This window comes from Branchiostoma floridae, chromosome 2 (genome assembly GCF_000003815.2).
Source record: "Branchiostoma floridae strain S238N-H82 chromosome 2, Bfl_VNyyK, whole genome shotgun sequence".
Classification (NCBI taxonomy): Eukaryota; Metazoa; Chordata; class Leptocardii; order Amphioxiformes; family Branchiostomatidae; genus Branchiostoma; species Branchiostoma floridae.
In genome coordinates, this window is record NC_049980.1 from 16,931,197 (window position 1) to 16,949,985 (window position 18,789).

Here is an 18,789-nt window from a genome sequence, read left to right on the forward strand (position 1 = left end):
CTGTAGGAGGAATGGGGGCGAGATGTACACGTGTATTAGTTCCAAGCAGAGGTCACGCTCCGGCTTGTTTTGGACATCTTTTAGGCGTTTAGTGTGCATGCCTTTCCATTTTCTTCAGTTTTTCTTAATAGATACTGGCCTAAGAAAAAAATAAATAAAAGGTCGACAAAACGCCTCAAAAAGTTCAAATCAAGCCAGAGTTCACCCTCTGCTTAGAGAGTATATTTATATCATTAAAACACAACGATACACTTGTCATACTACAGTACAGTGTAACATCTTTATCCTAGGACCTACTTGTCAGAGTCAACATGCCAAACAAGACTCACCGCCTGTTCCATCGTAAGACGAGATGTCCCCTCCCTGGATGATGAAGTCCTGCACCACGCGGTGGAAGTACGTTCCGTTGTACCCGAAGGTAGGCTGGAGGGTAATACAGGGAGATGTAAAATAGATTGATATTGTCACGACTCACGGGGTAGTCTGGTCCCACATAACCACCCCCTCTCCTATAAAGAAAGTGACGGTGACCATATTAGGTCATAGGTTGGTACTTTTGTTGCAATCACATCACTTATGACTTATGTCGGACCGTCGTCCAAACTATCTTACAAAAACGCTTAGGTCAATTCTCTTTTAGTGGAGTACGTACATCATTCCTGACGTTCCCCTGTGCCAGCTTGTGGAAGTTCTCCACAGTTATAGGAACAGTCTCCCCGAACAGCGCGATCACAATTCTCCCCACAGGCTCGTCATCGATCTGTGGAGGGAGCACAGACACATAAAATGACGGTAAGAAAGCAGACATGAAATGTTGTGAATCATACTTTTGGTCCACGAAAACATACAGTTACGAAGTATTAGTTTGGTATTTTTGTACCTAAAAGGCAAACCAGAGGAGGGATGACTGTATATGTTATTCCTGTCACAATAACAGGGTAGCTTTAGGTAGTGGTGATGTAAAAAGCCGGTACCTCTATGTCGAACCACGCCTCTTTGGTCACCAGGAGTGGGTGGGGCTCGTCATCTCCGTCCAACATGTCTTCCTGTTCATCATCTTTAGAAGATTCTAACAGGACGGCCCGTGTCATAATGAGCAGGACGGCGCCGGCCAACAGTAGGGCCTGCATCTGGAGTAACATGCACGTTGATGTGAGACACAACCAAACGTACCATGCAACACTAGTCCTGTTTTCACTAGCATTGATGTCAGCTCTTAAAGTTAATACGCTCTCTCGTTCGCTTGCCAGAAAAAATGCATTAGAGAAAGCGTGCTAAAAGCGGATGATGGTATCCAGGCTATGTTTTCCCGTTCTCAACAAATATAGATATTGCCGAATCCAGCGAGTGTTACGAGCCTTAAATCATTTCGCTTTTTGTTACACGTCTTCATTAAGTTCACTTTTTTTGTACAAAGTAAACACTGTGCCTCTGTCATTTGCAACACATTTATCAATCCTCTCTTCAAGGTTAGATATTCTGTCGCTTTTTGATGCTGAAGTTAACGATTCCCAGTTTCGCCCAAATGTCACTACTAAGGTCAGATCGATTTTCTATGAGTGACAAAACAAAGAATGCAACACACTTTTCTCATTGGAATTTCAATGCTCTCATTGTACCATTTAGATTAGAAAACAAGCTTCGATCAAGGATCTCTACATACGGAAAGTTCACCTTAGCGAACCTTATCACCTATCAATCATAATCGAATGTTTAGAGGCGTCAATCTAAAATGAAGAAATAATACCTAACCTTGGTTCTGGTGATGACAACTTGCACACAGGTTTTCCTGAAGTCAGTCGGTTGAGAACGTCAGCCAGCGTGTCCTCCCGTAAGTTTATATCGACCGATGTGTTTAAACACCACGACCAACGGAGCGGGCAGCAGCTGCGCGCGTGTGACGTGGCCGTGCAGCGGATGTGCCGGTTTATCTTGTTCGGTGATCTGGCGAGCGCGAGTAATCTTCGTCGGATTATAGATACGGATTTTGAGGCAGCCGGTGCTTCGGTAAACGAACCGATCACGCCACGTTTAGGTTTTATCACATTCGTAACTACTTCATTTTGCGTTGCCAAGGGTATAACAGTCCACGGTTGATTTTCGTGAGAGATCTGGACCTGATGTACTTTTTGTTCATCATAAAATGTTGAAACCACCGCATTACGGATAGCATTTAAACGACCGCCTATCTACCGTGACCATAGCTTGTCGAGAACACGAGATGTAAAACTGTAATTCCTGCTGCAGTAAGGATCCATCCCTAACATCGTTTAGGCCATGTTGATTTGATTATATGGATGACATCCTCCAGGAACTCCAAAACTGATGCGAGCGAGCGAATAAAAAAAAAGTTTGGCCAAAAAAAAAAAAAAAAAGTTGCCTTCAGTATGAAATCAAAGTGGTCAGGAAGGTTGAACATAGGACTAAACACACATAGTATGGCATACCAACAGTTAGGTGTAGGGACCAGTACATCATACGGGTGCAAAACATTTTTTTCTTCTTGGACCAATCCGAAAAAAAAGACCTGAAAAAAAAACAGAGGAACAGGTTTCGCCAATTACAAAATGGACACACTATGTCGGCAGCCATTTGCCTGATGATTTGGGGTCTAACCAGGGGGCCAAGAAGACAACAAGAGCGAAGTCAAGTAGAGTTTATAGTCAATTGCACCAAGTTTCTACAGTCAAAGGTACAGAGACAGTTAGCCTTTATTACATGGAGATGGGATTTTAAAATGCAGTGGGAGTCCAATAATCCACCAAACAGATTCCTTTGTAGCAACATTGACCAATTACCATTGTTTTGAGTATTGCTAGTTCTCAAGTTTCCACAATCAGGTCCAGGTTCATGTCCGGACCTGGAAATGATCCTCTGGACCTGAATGTTCTGTACTGATACCTCCCCCAACCAACAATAGATTTTTTTTTCTTTCTGTCCTTTCATATCTTATTCTTTGACTGTAGATTCATTTTGGCATTCTATGGCATTAGTTATCTGCTTTCTGATACTTTTTTTTCAATCTACGGAATATTTGTGCTGAAATTTGCACAATTTATTGTGTGGTCGAAAACTTCTTTTTTTTTGGAAATGGCCGAAAATTGGTGCGAACGTGGATGTCATCCATATAATCAAATCAACGTGGCCTTACAAACAAACAAATACAGAGAAAGAGAGGGGGGGGAGACTGCAGGGCGAAAGTAAATAACACCTTAACATAACATCTTCGCTGTCCAATTGTACTCCGTCTCAAGTAATTTTCCATAGGAGATCGGCACGGTATTGTTCTACTGAATATGAAATACAGCAACTTGCATTGCATTTTAAGCTACGAAAGTGGCACAGCCTTGAACGCAATGGTGTATCGATCCCAGCTGCTCCAGTTAAATATCCTCCATATTTACGCTCCAAACCCTTGAAATGTCGGGTACAATGATGAGTAATAAGATGCACAGGCACAAGCCGCAGGTGCGCAAAGGTTCAAGTAAATGCGATCCTTCAGTTTCTTTAACCATTAGCTTACCAATCGGTTCATAGAAACCGCTGATACGAAGACAAAAACAGAAAAAATCCAGAGTTCTATTTCTAAGTCATCTGTTCTTCGTACAGCCTTGTAGCTTTCGTATGAAAGGATGTACTTACTATAGCCCTTGGTGTCTTAGAAACCAACGTATCGTGATCATGATACCCTTGGTAAAGATGGGTTAAACCACTGCACTTGAGAAAACACTTAAGGATACACTATTGACCTGGTTCATTCAGAAGCAGAGGACTACGCTTATCACCCTAGGCACGACCGGACGCATATTCCATGTCTCCGCACACAGTTTAAAGGTGAGTTGATTTTAGTTTCCCTGCCGATGTGCAAGGACATGTTCACTTGTAGACGAGTACTAGGTGCGGTTAAGATTTGTTAAGACAACAATGACGCGATTTGCATCTCCTAAAAGAGAGCTTCTAGAGTTGGAATTAATCGGGCCTGAACTCTGTGGGGTCATGTGGCGTAACTGTAGGGTATTTACCCCAGAACCCAGAGGTCCATGGATCCTTTGTTCGAAAATACCATGGGACTCCGACTGCCTGCACCTACCTTAATACCTTTAATCTTTAGTACGTGAATATGATTGCGCTGCGATATGTTCCTAGCCCATCATGCACTCATCAAATGAACACCGAAATGAACGGCTGTGGCTCGTCGATAGAGGGCCCAAAGTAACTAAGCATTTTCGGAAGTGTGTCAAAATTGCAGTCTTGTATTCAAAATAAGGGAATCATCAAGTCGTTCCGCCAAGGTAAAGTTATGAGATTAAGCCTGACGGCGACGTGTCTCTGGTAATGAACAAAATGGACAGCTGGATGTATATAAGTGGCCCTCGTGCGTAATGAGGAAGGCTGAGCCGAGACGGTGTGAGGAACGGGTGGTGTGTGTAGAGCTGCCTGTGACGTCGCCATGCATCATTGTTTCTTTGTAGGGATGACGTCATGGTTAGAAAGCTGGATAAATAAGACGCGAATAGCATTTTTGCCACTCTTTGTACATTTGTACCGATTTCGGCACTGATTCAGGGACATGTGAACAATTAAAACTGTGTTTGTATCGGTAAAAGTTGAGAGGACTCAAAGTGAGTACAATGTTCTCTTCTTGTTGCTGATTGATGGATTTGTTATTTGGAACCAAAAACCACGGTTTTAATGAGATACTAAAGTAAACACTAGAAAAGACGAAGCTATTTGCGAATGATTGAAGCAGTCATTATAGGCCACTTCTTAAAGTGTTACCCTGAGAGCTTTGGACTTACGTTTCCCACTTAGTTTAAGGACACGATGAGATAGATAGATAGATAGATGGTTTATTGCGCAACAATTGTATCAGTGACAATGTATGGCAATGTATATACAATAAAAGGTACAGTCTAACACTACATATATAAGTTATATTGCAATAATTTCGGTTACTACAATACTAGTGGAAAATACGGCAGGTATTACAATTTCGGTTACTACAATACTAGTGGAATCTACGGTAGGTATTAAAGGGAACTATAACATACATCAGTTGGGTATATCTAAGCTACTAGCGACATAATATTTGTCAAAAGTTATTTAGGAATGGTACAGTTTCTTTTTTGCATAGCGTGATAAATGTATTGACCTATGTACATAGATATAGAGTCATGACATGATAAGAGTATATTGAAAGTGTCATTACTTGTGTGTGGTAGAGACATATTTGACTTACATGTGATTGATTTCATTAACTTTTGTCTTTCTTCATTGTATGTAGGACAGGTCATAATGAAATGATACTCATCTTCAATGCTGGTGTCATCTTGACATGAAGGACATAGTCTCTGATCTGTTGGTATTTTATGGTGGCGACCTTTTTCAATTTCGAGGCAATGTGCACTTATTCTTAGTTTGGTAATGCTGTTAACAAAGTTTTTGTTTTGAATAGATAAGAGGTAGTTTTCTATGCCAAACTGAGTTTTTATTTTAGAATATACTTTGAGTTTATTGTTGTTTCTTATTTTTTGTCTCCATTCAGAGAGGAATGCGTCCTTCATGCGTTCCTTAAATGTGTTTCCAAAATATTTGGCGTCAACAGTAGGATTGAGCCAAATATTTCGGAATCCATGTCGGCTTAGCATATCTTGAACATGTCAACATGGGCAAACATCTAAGAAATGAGTCAACATAGTGAAGAATGTTCCTGTGTAGCCACACACGACCTCTAAAACTCAGGAAAACTGGTACACCGTATCCAACATCAATCCATTATTGCGAGTCTTTTTCTCTCTTTACAGAGGTCTGGGTTATTCCTGTCTATCAATTTTGGACAAGACAGCTACAAGCTGATAGGAACGAACGATGCCTGCGATGTTGGACGCCCCGCTGAAGCCCTACCAGCACCATAACGCCAGGAGGGTGGAGCCACGGCCAATAGAACAGCTGCAGAAGTCAAGAATATCCACCAGACCGCAACAGAACCTTCAAGACCAGGACATGATGTTTGAACGGAACAAATCAGTCTATTCCAGAAGCCAACATGTCATTCCGACCGCTAACGGCATGGTGGAACGAAACAAGACTTATGCAAGGTACCAGAGAGAAAATCCTGTCCAGGACATGGCAGAACGTGCCAGTCAGGCTTCTTCGGTCTGCTCCGATAAGGAACTCTTCGCTTCTAGACGGAGCAGTGTGGTTAGCTCAAGGAGGTCCTCAGTTTCCGAGGAGTATTGTGGACAGGTAGGTGGCTTTATCTTAATTTTTGGAAGTTAATCTGTTTCTTCCTTTCGATTGTTTCCCTATAGGTATTTTTGGTGCTTTATATTAGGTGCTTTATGATACGTTGGTTAAACTACTAGTATGCTTACTACATTGAAAGTAGGCACCAGAACTTTCTCTCTTTCAGAAATCAAATTAAGCCCTTCACATTTGTTTCACAGGTTGAGGAAGATAGGGAACCAACCCCAAATCAAAACACATTCCCTAACGGTACACTGGTAACAGAAGAGGACGGTGCTGGGGGTGTTGAAGACACTGACAGCCCGTCAGACGACAAGTAAGTTTCATCTGCCTGTACTTGTGCCTATACAATATCTTCTTTGTCGCGTCAGCTACAATGGTAAAATGAAGGCACACTCACTCACAGGTCTAGTTGCACGTGGTGCGAGGACCTGACTTGGTCCACTTAGCTTCACCAGGAAAGGTGGAATGATACGTTTCAAAATACCAGTAACGATTATACTCAGTTTATGCATACAAACCCACTGATTTCGAAAGCATACTGAAATTGACTTATCATAGAAGAGAGAAGACTTTAGCAAGACAGGATGTTACTTATTCGCGAAACTCTTGTTCCGTTCACAGGTGGATGTTGCTTCGCATGTTCGGAGTCCTGTATGGACTGTTGATGTTTGCTGTTGGCACCATGTTGCCCGCAGCCCAGCTCTTCTCGTCTGACATCTCCCAGGCAACCGTGGAGGCGTTCTACCTGTACCTGTTCCTGGTGGGCGCGCTGTGGATGGGCGCGGTGCATGCCTGCAGCATCATGGCTGCTCGCGGCGGACGAACTGTTGACAAGCCGGACTCAACCGTCAACACTTACCTAACAGGTGAGGCACGACTGAAGTATCCTTGAAGGAAATCTCAAGATTTCTGGACATTTTCTTTAAGCAAGAAAGCTTTGACAAATTTGAACGGTTGATCTATATGTTTTGACGCACATGTACTCGTTGTTTCAGGAGCAGCGTCCTTTTTCGGTTTCTGCACCATTCTAATTTCTGCGTTCAAGTTCGGCACGTATGTCTACTCCGACGCCAACGACGACTCAGGCGGAGCTTGCGAAAACATCCTTCTGGCCGTGACACCTGTGTGTGAGGCGGTCTTCACTCTGCTCCTGGTGCACCACCTCTGGCACCACGCCTGGAGCAACAGGACACGTCGCGGCAAGCTTCACGTGCTGACAAGGTGGGCGTCGTTTTGTGGCTGATATTTCACTGCTAAGAAAATGTTCAAATTGCAGTTTCTGTGTCAAGTATATATGGTGTAGGCGTCTAATACTGTGGTGGTTCATTTTGCGTATTGAATAACGGTGTATCACAAATGAAATCATAATGACGAAGGTCATTTTCGTGTCCTACAGTTTCGGGGTCATGCATACCGTTGCTACGTGCGGCTGCGCCTGGATACGCACCGTGATCATCGAGGCCTGGATAGATGTAAAGCGTCTGACCCCCGACGACACGCCCAGCCTAGCACCCTCTACAGACGTGCCTGCGGCTTTCGGAGTCTCAAACTGCTCGTTCAACGGTTCTGGACTGCCGGTTGAATCTGTCACGACATTTGCATTGAACACCAGCAGCGCCACCCCAGCAGCAGTGGTGCGACGGTCTGTTGAAGACGAAGTCGAAGGTAAGAAAGAGAAAGAATATACTTAAAGTGTCGGGTGTCAAGTAATGGCATTGTCTTGAACATCTTGTACTTAAACAAGTCACATTGTGACTAATTATGATGCTTACTCATCTGTCCCCCTCAGTATTCAACATCACCGAAACAACAAATGCGGCCAATATGTCAGAGGCGTCTATGGACTGCCTGAGAGAAAGGGCGTTCTTGACCACGCTGGACCCCCTTCTGTATCCTAGCAACGTGGAGTTCTACATCCTCAGTGTTGGCCTTATTCTAATCCTTTGGAGCAAGATGGCGGAGGCGAACGAGGTAGTGAGCCCTCCTCGACGATGGTCCATGGAGAAGTCTAACGGAGGAACCGTTCTGAGCTTCTTGCTGTTCGTCGTCACCATCTGTGTCATCGTGTTATACCACAACGACCCGAGCCCTGGCAGCGCTGCCTTCGTCGTCTACTACGCTCACAGAATCGTTCTTCTGCTGACAATGACGATAGCTTGTGTGTTCACCTGCGTTCGGCGACGTCGTGCCGTGGAGAAAGGTGGGTGGACCCTTGACCCTGAGCGGGATAATCGACTGGGCATGATCATCATCCTACTGTGCGTGACGACGATCTACTTCAGGGATCTACTCACCGCCGTGGCCGCCATCTTTCTGAACCAACCCGAGCTGATACCAGGAATAGTCCTGATGGAGGCACTTTTGGATGTCGTCTTGGTAACGACGCAGTCTGCTGTCGTGCTGGACACGTTAAGCAGGATCCCGCCCACCGCTGAGTTCTGCCCGGATCTGACCCGACAAGCCGTCGTCTTCCTGGTTCTCTGCAACGCCAGCCTGTTTGTCATCTGCACTAACGACGCAAATGACCACGGGACAGACTTGGTTCAGATTGAGTACTTTGGTGTGATCATGTGGTCCGTCCTTCGCAACATAGTACAGCCCTTTGTGATATTTCACCGATTCTATTGTTCTGTGTCCTTCATGGAAGTCTGGCTACGAGGCTAACAACATATTCATGTGTCACAATCATTTGTATATCGGACGATATTTCTAACATTGACATGATGTACTTGGAGCTTGATTTTTCTGTTAATGTACATGTGATTCTTGACTGTTTTCATTTCTCTGTTTCTAAACCATGTACATAGTTTTTTTATATCTCCACGTTTTGAAAGTTAACTGAAAGTGGTTATGTTGTAACGTTATATGCAAACCATCCAAATTTCAATTGTTGATATTTTTCAACCAACGGAGAAACCGATTTCAAAATAGAAAGAGACAGCTTGGATTTCTTCTAACCACCTTTAATTTGTATATTTAATATCATCCATTAGCACAAGAAAATGCGAAGCAGAATAAAAGCATGTAAAAAATCCCCAGAAATGATTAGCACCATGTTGCACAATCGTAACTGGTACACGTATCTTTATCTCATTGTGATCTCTCTACATCAGTCAGTCGATAATGAAGATTACTCAACCTATTGTGTTATTAGGCAATAACATAGTACACAACATGTAGGACTGGTTCAAATACACGACTGGACATGACAAATTCCCTTTGTCAACCCACATGTCTCTCAATTCCATGTTTCAATACTATGGTATTGTTTTTGTCTCGCGAGAACTTACGAGGTGATAGAACTGAGTGTCTATCTTGCATTTCAAGGATATTTTAAGTTGAATTCAAAATGGGCAAATCTCATTTCTTGTACCCAGGTTGAAAAAAAAACATACAAGAGCAGTTCTGTTACATACAAACATGTCTTCATACATTGTACTATATAATCGCGTAAGGAATATTCTTCTCCCCTCGTCTCCATACAATCTTAAAGGAAAACACAACATAGTACACCAGTAACCTCGATAACATGCATTATCTCTACATCTACTCCATATGTGCACATCCGAGTATACTCCACCACCCCTCCCAACTTACAGCGCTATCTCCACTTAAAACTAAATCCAACTTTGTAACATCAAAATCTCCCTGCCCATTATCTACGACGTCTGACTATCTCTTCTTGAAAACACACCATGCTTGGCGGACCTGTGTATCTTCGTAAAGTACAATTCCGGAAGATGACTCAGTGGCTAATAAGCGAACATTAAAAGTAGAAAATTAGAAAAGTAGAAGGACCATTCATAACTTGCTATCTCCTGACAAACTGTATTTAACTAGTCTTTGTAAGTTCATAGGGTGTTATTTATTTTAGAATCATAAATGAAAAATTTTGAAGAGAGCAAGTGTTTCGTATTCAACAAAATCATATAACTACGAATAATCCAAATATTGTTTTGGGAAAGTGCCAAAATGCCAAGTGCTAACGTTATCAGATTCAAATATCAGTGAGAGAAAGGGTAGATGACCCCTTTCTGACGTCTATAGATATTTTTCACCCAAGATAACCACCCTCTGTAATAAAAAAAGGGTAGATGACCCCTTTTCTGACTTTTACAGAAATTTCACTCCCTAGACAACTACTGTCAGTAATGGAAAGGGTAGACGACCCCTTTAATTTGTTGACTTTTCGGACAGTTTACACCCTCGATTCGTACATGTCAATGTCGTTCTGCAAACTCTCCATCTCTTCGACGGCTTTGATGCTCTCTTTGTGCCACGTGCTGCCAGGGCCACCGTTCATCAGGAAAGGCGAGTTGGAGTCCCTGTAAACGAGCGCAGGCGCGGGTCCAATGTTCCATCGTGCCACAACAGTGGTTGTGAGTGTCCCTTCACCGTGTAAACCGTGTCCGACGCCATGCCCAAATCACCGACACCATAGGTTTCATATTCCGCTTTTCTAGACCAGTTAATGATTATTGGTGAATATTATTGAAAGTGTTAGTGTGTTCACAGGTAGCGAGGATTCTGATGTTGAAGTTATTTATGGTAGCAGCAGCAGAGGGAGTAACAGTAGATGTGGTAGCACCCGGTCAGTATTTGCAACATGTTAGACGTTGATGTCGAGGCCAGCACGTACAAGCTGTTGTACCGTTTCTCGTCTGGAACAAGACACAGGGGACATTTTATACAGCCACTTAAGCTTGCTCCACCGATACACATAATAGGGCGCCTGCATTTTCTCTTAAACTCGTTTCCGTTCTACTTCAATAAGTTTTATAATTTTTTAACAGAGTGGTTTTATGATTGGACAAATTCCATATGACAATAACAATATGATTGGAAAAATATCTATTTGTATTTAGTTCATAATTCTTGTTACCAAAGACATAGAACATCATCGCTTCGCTGTTTTCATGAAGTCAATGTACTGTCCTTTACATGACAACATTGTTTCAGCGATAAAATGTGTTTATGTGCGGCACAACAGTGCATGTGCGAAAATTACGGTACTGTGCAGAACAAAAGGAAAGGTCAACGTTATTCTCTGCTGTCACCAACAAATCATAAAAAAGGTCATTGTCTCCTTTCCAGTTTCTTAAGTTTTTACCATGCTGAAGAGTTTTGTTAAGTGCTGTGCATTAAATTGCGCATTGCCTTAATCCTGTCAAATGTCCATTAAATTTGTCCATTAAACCAAGCTCGTGGTTAGGTAGTTAGTGTGGTAGGTTTGGAACGTTATATACGCTACACGGTCTCGTAGATCTCCACGTCCCAGTCCTGTCCCTCCTTCTTCTTGTGCTGAACCACAACCTTCCCGTCAGCCACGTCCATGGCCAGCTCGTCAGGGTCAGACAGGATGTACCCGTCTCCGCGGATCTACAGCAGGAAGTATTGTGTTGTCATAAAGGTGCATAGATCAGGCGACCAGTTGAGCGACCAAAATAGATTTGGCTGATCATTGGTTTTATGATTTAAGAACAACACGCGATGTAAAATGATGCTGTGAAAGACACCAAAGACATAAAACTTGATTTCGGTCTTTGTCTATGAAATTCGTTGAGCGATCCGTCAAATTTCGGTCGCTCAGTGGTCGAAGTGAAAAAGGGGTGTCAGACAGAGGGGTTACCGTGGATTATAATTACTACGAATAAGCTTATTAAGATAATTCTAAAGCTCTGCTCTTCTGACGGCCTGTGTGATCTCAATGGAAGGAAGGCACAGTAATGAGCATTTTGTATGGGGGATACTTACGATCCACTTTTGGTCTTGCTTGCCCGTTTTCTTGGCCACCTTCACAGCGCCTCCTGCCGTAGCCTCTGGGAGATGCAGTACTTGTCCGTTCTGTCTGTTTACCAGGAGACCATCGGTGTAGGACCACAGTTGACTGTCACTGGAATTAAACAGAACATTGGAACGTATGTACCTCTTGGTTAATCTTCTAATTCAACATGCTTTGATTGTCCGAAACATTTTGTCCCCACGCGCACCCTTCAATTTTCTATTCAACCTGGACAATAAAAAACTGAAATGTCTCATGATCATTTTCAATGAAGTGTGATAGATATATAAAGTGTAAGAACCTGCGAGGAGATTTCTTCCCTGCCAGGACTGCCTGGGGTCCATCAGGGCCGTTCTGCATCTCCAGGACGTCTTCTGAGTCACGGAATGACAGGAAAAACGTGCGGCCCTGAAACAAAAAATACACTTTCTTGTCCGCCTCTGAGAGGAAACAGTGAAAAATAAATCAAAACACGAAAACAAATTACAGTGACAACTAGAAATGATAAAACTTACCTTGAGCAGCCCTGCGATGTTCTCACTCTGCACCGTCATGCGGATCACCCCAGTCTCCTCGATCTTCAGATCCTCCTTACTGTCCTCCAGATCGTCCACGATCATGGATTGCCTGCTCCGGGAGTAACTCATGCGGGACGTATCCATTCTGGGGGGAACGAACATTCCTCTCATTCAACTGTGGGATATGTGTGCGATAGTATGTCCTTGATAATTCGCTGAACTATCAACCAATATCTTGTGTCTGTGAGTAAATTAGCACATTCAGACAATCTACGCGAGCCCAGACTAAACAGATAAAGCAGCAAGCATCAATAGCCCTACCGTGTTTCCTCGCCCTCCAGTAGTTTCCTGTACGCCTGAATCTCCACATCCAGGGCCAGCTTGACGTTCATCAGCTCGTTGTAGTCCTGGACCTGTTTCGCCATCTCGTTCTTGATCTGCTTCAGCTCGTCCTCCAGACTGCGCACCATGGACTGCAGCTGGTCAACATCGCCGGTGGACCTGCTCTCCAACTCACGGGCACTCTTCTCCAGCAGGGCGTTCTGACAAAAAGGGGAACAAAGAATTACTAAAAGAAACTACTAGATATACGCACAATTGTGATGATAGGTAAAACGACTAGTTTGATGGACATGGATACGTAAATATTTGGTTATGAAATAAAAGTCATGGTTTTGGGACAATATACTTGAAGACTTGTCTTGAAAAAAATGTAGATATCATAAAGTGTGCGATATATAGACAGGCTATGTATTAGATGAGATGCATCCCCTGTCCAAAGATTCCAAAGTCCATATCATATACATGGGTTTGTAGTCTAATTGCCTCACCTTGCTCTTGGCCGTGTCCACCTCGCTGGTGAGCACGTGAACTTGACGTTTGTTCTCCAGAGCCTCCTGCCTGGCCAGGCGCAGCGCGTCCTCCGCCCTGTCACACTTCTCCGTGATGTCACGCAGCTGGGGAGGGACAGATCACATAGGAGTATTTCATTAAAGCTAAATTCGTGCTTATCCAATGCATCCAATTACTATTCATACCTAAACACCGAGGCGAAGTTATGTACAATATCCAAAAGATAGAGTTTCAAAGGACTCACGACGAAAGACACTGACATCACTGTCTACTTTCAAAAACGCTTATTTAATGATCAGTTGCTGCCATAATTGGATGACTTCCAAGAAGAATCTCTCCTCTGCACTGCGGTTTCATGAAGTAGCTAGACTACCATAGGTGAGAATAGCAAATCGGACACGAGTGGAGCCGCAGATATCTTACCTTGGACTGGTACCACTGCTCAGACTCGTCCTTAGTCTTCTTAGCCAGGGCTTCGTACTGCTTCTTCATGTTGGCCATCGCCATGGCCATTTCGTCATAGATGCTGCGGCCGCTGTCGATCTGCACCACCGCCTTCTGCTCCTCCAGCTGCTTCTGGAGCGCTTCGATCTCCTGTAGTTTCAGGGAGAGGGATAGGTGGCGTTGTGTGATGGAACGATCAGTTGTGCATACTTTTGTAGATGTTGATCGTCCAATGTTGCTATTTCATCAATTATTTTGCCAGTTAGTATTACGCAATCTAACCCTTTTCTAACATGTCAGTCTTAACGCGTACCTGTTGGTGGATTTCCTTGGAGAAGTCCAGGTCTTGCAGGGCTGTTTTTAACCTCGTCTCCATGTCTTGCCTAGCCAGATCCACCTTATTCAGTTCCTGTAAGGAGATTTTGACCAAAAATGTTTCTTTTGTACGCATTCAAAAGATAAACAATCATTTGCATCGGATATATGGGAATATTTCAAGGTAAGACCAATAAAGAGATGAGCTTTATCGGGATGTACAGAAATATTGCGTAAAAAGTTTACCATTGTTAACCACTGATTACACATTCAAGCACATTCATTCTGTATACAACTTCGAATTCCGCCGATTTTTTGTAAACAAATGCTCACCTTCCTGGAGCTGTTTAACTCAGTCTCAAGGTCCTGGCGAACTCGCTTCTCCTCCCCCAACCTGGAAGAGCGGGTATGTTTCAGTCTTGAAATCAAGTGCATATACGAACAACGCTATTGTCATTAAACACCATAGTCGTTTGTATTTTGTGAAAAATCATGTTCGCCTGTATTTTATGACATCGACATCAATACGGATGCACATTGTTGCCAGTTTGAGAGGCATTTTCCAAGGCGCTAGCAAATTTCTTTAAACTTAGCGATTAGTAAAACAAGCAACACACTTTCCCCTGTCATTTCTTCAACAACATTACCGTATTCAAGCCACATCTAAATACACGTAAATGGCCTATTGAAGTAGGTTTAAGCTCGAGAAAGAAATCATACTTTCCATACATAACGTTATGTTCGACTTAATTACAGTTTTGTATTTCCCTACGGTTAGTACAATATGGATGCTGTTCTTATGTTTTCCGTGACATGATTCATGAATTTTTTGTCGGCCCGTCCAAACGAAATGCATGGATCGGATATTTGTGTGCTGCCAATTCATTGGCCAACACGTACAACCAATTTCTTAATGAAACACCTGGTAATTGCAGTGGTGAACACAAGTGAAATTACTCCCATGGCGGCACTCACTCTCAAAGTGACGGGTTTATGGACACGGACCACACGAACAGGTGGAATAGCTCGAGGAAACATCGCTGAAATTACAGCCGCCTACAGGGTCGTTATCCGCCCATATTCGCGATAATTTTACACAATTTGTAGACGTAAATGTATGACACGATTTGCGAATGGGGGCAATGACCTGACATACTCTTTAGGTTTGCGGAGAAAAAAACATGGAAAGTCCAATTGATGACTTTTAGGTCAATTGGACTTAAAAGTTTGATTAAACTTAGCGGGGAACCAAACAATTGCACCCATCGACTTATAGACTTCACCGAAAGTTTGTAATGTTCAAAGAAATCCTTTTGCCAAGCGTCTTTACAATCAAAAAGATGTAAAATAAGACTAATAAGTTTTTCGAACGAAAATTGTAAAGTCCCTCCGTTTTGCTTGAAATGTGCATATTTTTTTAAGTTTCCAAATAACGAACGAACCCGGTTCTTCTGGCTGCATTTGTATCCACTTTCAACATTTCCTGCTACATATGAGCTTAACTAAAATCAAACAAACCCAAGTGTCTCTCATAGTCTTCATCATTCAGTTTGTAAGTGTTCAAGCATCAGTGAGCATCAGTGAAAGCACCAATCACTTCTTAAGTGAAGGCATGATTGGAGAAAAGTGTGACGCGACCCGGACACCTTTACGTGATAAACTGCACTGCGTGCCTCGTGAATTGTGTCAGGGTGACCCCTAGCCGTTGTTAACGCCCCAGCTTCGGGCGAAAGCTGTGTAACTTCCCCATCTAATGACAGACTAGGCACAACTGTTACCTTTGTGCACCAGTACTTAAGAACTAATTTGATGTACTTTGGTGTCAACAACCCGCATGTAATGATAGTACATGTACTTTTTAACGGGAAAATGAACATTGGGCAGACAATTTTACGTTTTGTTGTTTGACTGTAAGACTTATGCAATATACTGACTTTCTAATCTGATCACTTGTTTGAGTAATCTTGTTTCATGTCTTTCACAGAATTCGAAGATAGGCAATTTGGCGAGTGAATGATGTCCTAGCCTTTCTTGTCGAGGGTTCAAGAGCGAAGAGAGATATACTTTAGTAAATCGGATGAAATACAACTCAGGAATACACGGTGAATGAACTCCACTAAGGGTGATGATTTGGTCTTCCTATAAGGATGATTTGCAGAGTTCAGTCTCGAGCTCTGTTAACAAAACACCAAACAACCGCCGCCTGTGGCTGGGCTTGGAGACGTGTTGACTCTTTTCCCAGACTTCAAAGCACAAAGATCGCATTTGCATCGGAAAGGAACAAATATCGTCGCCAGAGTCCATCTGTCTGTTGACTTTGTCAGGTCAGGGAATAGGCCATGGCCGTCAGGCGTGATTGAAAGAGACTAAAACAAAATCTATAGAGGTCTTATTTTCGTGGAGTCCGGCAAGAAAGGCATATCCGATTTCAAACGGGAGGACGGTGGTAATGTAGGACAACATCGCCGACATTTCGACATACAGACAATCTATCTTAAGTCCTCCACATTAGCATGCACAAGTATACGAATGCTTGCATTGTAAAAAATTATTAGTATGTTTCAGATGTGGTTATACCGATACATTCTCCTCGCTAAAACATATCAATCAAACGCGTAAGTGGTCGTCTATTGTGTTTGTGCATAATATCGATCCATCTCGCAGAGCGAACAATACAAAGATGGAGCTGTGAATGAGGTAGAAAGGACACCCGTCTCTGGCCTTTATGTCGTGATCCTCAAAATCAATTATACATTCCTCAAACAATATGTGTAGCATCGCATTACACAGCACGTACAATATGGTGGGCTATGAACACAGCGAGCAATTTGTACAGCATTGGGCACATTTATGAATGTCTTCATTGTGCTACCGTCGTAGAAAAAAGACAATTAATAAAAGCAAGTCTAAATTCACTTCCTCTAAGGTATCCCCGACTTTAGCATAATACATGTACAGCTACTATACACAATAAACAATTCTACCTACATACATGTACTTGAATACACTACAAAAAGAATATCAATGCATGTGCAATATTCGTTACAACATCTTTATGTTAAGACTATCGGAGAATGTCATGTTACTTACTGGTGCCTTGTATGGTCCAGCTCCTCCCCCAGGGTGTCCCTGTCCACCTCCACGATGGCCTTCTCGTTGGAGAGGGAGTCGATGGCGCGTCGGAGCTCGCGGATCTCCTGTTCAAACATCTCTTTCATCTGGTGAAAGTTCTGGTGGCCAGCCTGGAGAGCCCGCACCTCTATCTCCAGCTCCTCGTTACGGGTCTCCAGGAAGCGCACCTTGTCGATGTAGCCGGCCAGGCGCTGGTTCAAGGTCTGCATCTCCTCCTTCTCCTGGACGCGCAAGGCGTGGTTCTCGGCGATTTGTAAGGCGTTGGAGGTGGCTATAGCCCCGCTGATGGTGGTGGTGCTGGGGCGGGAGGCGGCGATGGTCGTGCGGCGCATGGTCGTGACGGGAGAAGGCCGGCTGCCTGAGAAGGACGTCCGGTTGTTGGTGCCTCCCCCGCCCAGTCGGTACGTCGTCGTCAGCGTCTTGGTGGCGGAGTTGTAGTTGGACATCGCCGGAGAAGTGCTGAAACGCGCCGCGTAGATCGAGTCGGTCATGCTTCTGGGCGATCCTGACAGTCTCGTCTTGGTCGGAGTCGAGGTTGCAGAGGGGCGGGGTCCTGGTCTCTGCACTGGAACGGTGTGAGAGAGAGTGGTGGTACTCTGGGTGCCGCTACGGCTCATCCTGTCCCACTTTCAGGCCGGGTGATAAAAGAACGGGAAACACAGGCTTCGATTGGTGCAGATACCAATCACACTGCCATGGCAACGCAATTTTCGTTTGCGTGAGTCAAAGATGATTACCGTCTCTCGTCGAATCACTATATTGTTCAGAAAAAAACTCGCTTAACCTGGTGCAAGAGTTGGTCCCAGCGAGACGAACGTGTCGCGTCCAGAGGCTGAGTGTCTCAGACTGAGGCAGACGCGGAGTGATCGGTTAACGCGGGATCACGGGGTGCCGCGTCTCTAGGCTGACGCTACTGTGTGTGGAAAGATGCATGAGGCCTCCGACTGATGTGGTGTGCCAAGGATTCCGCCACAACAAAGGACCCAGTAACTGGGAATTCATGAAGTGTACTCCCGTGCTCCATTGAGCCCAGTATTCGTCTGAATACCGGCACAGTGTGAAGCCATACTTATTTGCGTCACTTCTCAGTACTTTTGACTTTGACGTATCTACATCTGCCTGGTTGCACCACAAAAACGAACCACACCGCTTCCTAGACTAGAAGGAAAATAATTAAAAGCCTCTAACCGAGACCTTGCCATCGAGCCTTGCCTTCACAAGTCACAAAATGCGGTTCAAGTCAGTAGACAATGAAGTTTCGAAGATAACTTTCCAACAGGGCTGCCACCATGACCGTGACAGTAATGCGCTACACGTTTTGAAGGCACTTTCATGACCTAAAACTTCATTTCTATTCTGTAGTGGTGGTGAATCTGAGAAAGGCACAGAAGGACCGTGGGATGTGGTTCGACAAGGTAGCTCTGCTGACTTTTGTACCCCTCCGACAAGGTAGTCGCACTGCCCTAGAGGTGGCCTCTTCAAAGTCTTCCCACTAGC

The 18,789-nt window shown here is 43.8% G+C and overlaps 3 protein-coding genes across 6 annotated transcripts in view; 1 reads left to right on the forward strand and 2 right to left on the reverse strand.

Annotated features, from left to right (window-relative positions):
- LOC118409402 (peptidyl-prolyl cis-trans isomerase B-like) overlaps window positions 1–1,846 on the reverse strand; it is a gene marked incomplete in the record, with an annotated part of 3,268 nt that extends 1,422 nt beyond the window's left edge. The window contains 4 exon segments of the mRNA XM_035810409.1: window positions 330–423; window positions 653–760; window positions 975–1,130; window positions 1,753–1,846. Coding sequence (XP_035666302.1) covers window positions 330–423; window positions 653–760; window positions 975–1,130 — 358 coding nt within the window.
- A 3,823-nt stretch (window positions 1,847–5,669) lies between these two features.
- Window positions 5,670–9,741, forward strand: LOC118409399 (proton channel OtopLc-like). Its single transcript, XM_035810402.1, has 6 exons — window positions 5,670–6,246; window positions 6,447–6,562; window positions 6,871–7,115; window positions 7,245–7,470; window positions 7,646–7,914; window positions 8,039–9,741. Exons 1-6 carry the CDS (start codon window positions 5,869–5,871, stop codon window positions 8,911–8,913), a joined length of 2,109 nt encoding a protein of 702 aa, XP_035666295.1. The 5' UTR covers window positions 5,670–5,868; the 3' UTR covers window positions 8,914–9,741.
- On the reverse strand, window positions 9,197–18,161 carry LOC118409400 (glial fibrillary acidic protein-like). Of its 4 annotated transcripts, none has more exons than XM_035810403.1 (11): window positions 17,251–18,160; window positions 14,494–14,554; window positions 14,159–14,254; window positions 13,825–13,995; window positions 13,380–13,505; window positions 12,871–13,091; window positions 12,547–12,694; window positions 12,333–12,439; window positions 12,004–12,142; window positions 11,501–11,628; window positions 9,197–10,574 (listed from the first exon to the last, which is right to left on the reverse strand). In XM_035810403.1, exons 1-11 carry the CDS (start codon window positions 17,907–17,909, stop codon window positions 10,448–10,450), a joined length of 1,983 nt encoding a protein of 660 aa, XP_035666296.1. In that variant the 5' UTR covers window positions 17,910–18,160; the 3' UTR covers window positions 9,197–10,447. The 4 variants fall into 4 exon arrangements, with proteins under 4 accessions (XP_035666296.1, XP_035666297.1, XP_035666299.1 ...); XM_035810404.1 differs by having other exon boundaries at window positions 10,432–10,910; window positions 17,251–18,161; XM_035810406.1 differs by having other exon boundaries at window positions 10,432–10,910; window positions 11,496–11,628; window positions 17,251–18,159.
- Window positions 18,162–18,789: the final 628 nt, after the last annotated feature.

What these genes read in the sequence shown, in the direction of transcription:
- LOC118409399 (XM_035810402.1), top strand. Translation starts at nt 5,869, where the DNA reads ATGCCTGCGATGTTGGACGCCCCGCTGAAGCCCTACCAGCACCATAAC. An exon ending in GACAGCCCGTCAGACGACAA is followed by an intron (nt 6,563 to 6,870) that starts GTAAGTTTCATC and finishes TTCCGTTCACAG; the next exon opens with GTGGATGTTGCTTCGCATGT. An exon ending in AAGCTTCACGTGCTGACAAG is followed by an intron (nt 7,471 to 7,645) that starts GTGGGCGTCGTT and finishes CGTGTCCTACAG; the next exon opens with TTTCGGGGTCATGCATACCG.
- LOC118409400 (XM_035810403.1), bottom strand. Translation starts at nt 17,909, where the DNA reads ATGAGCCGTAGCGGCACCCAGAGTACCACCACTCTCTCTCACACCGTT. An exon ending in TGGACACGGCCAAGAGCAAG is followed by an intron (nt 13,092 to 13,379) that starts GTGAGGCAATTA and finishes CCTTTTTGTCAG; the next exon opens with AACGCCCTGCTGGAGAAGAG. An exon ending in GTGGAGATCTACGAGACCGT is followed by an intron (nt 10,575 to 11,500) that starts GTAGCGTATATA and finishes GCTCGTTTACAG; the next exon opens with GGACTCCAACTCGCCTTTCC.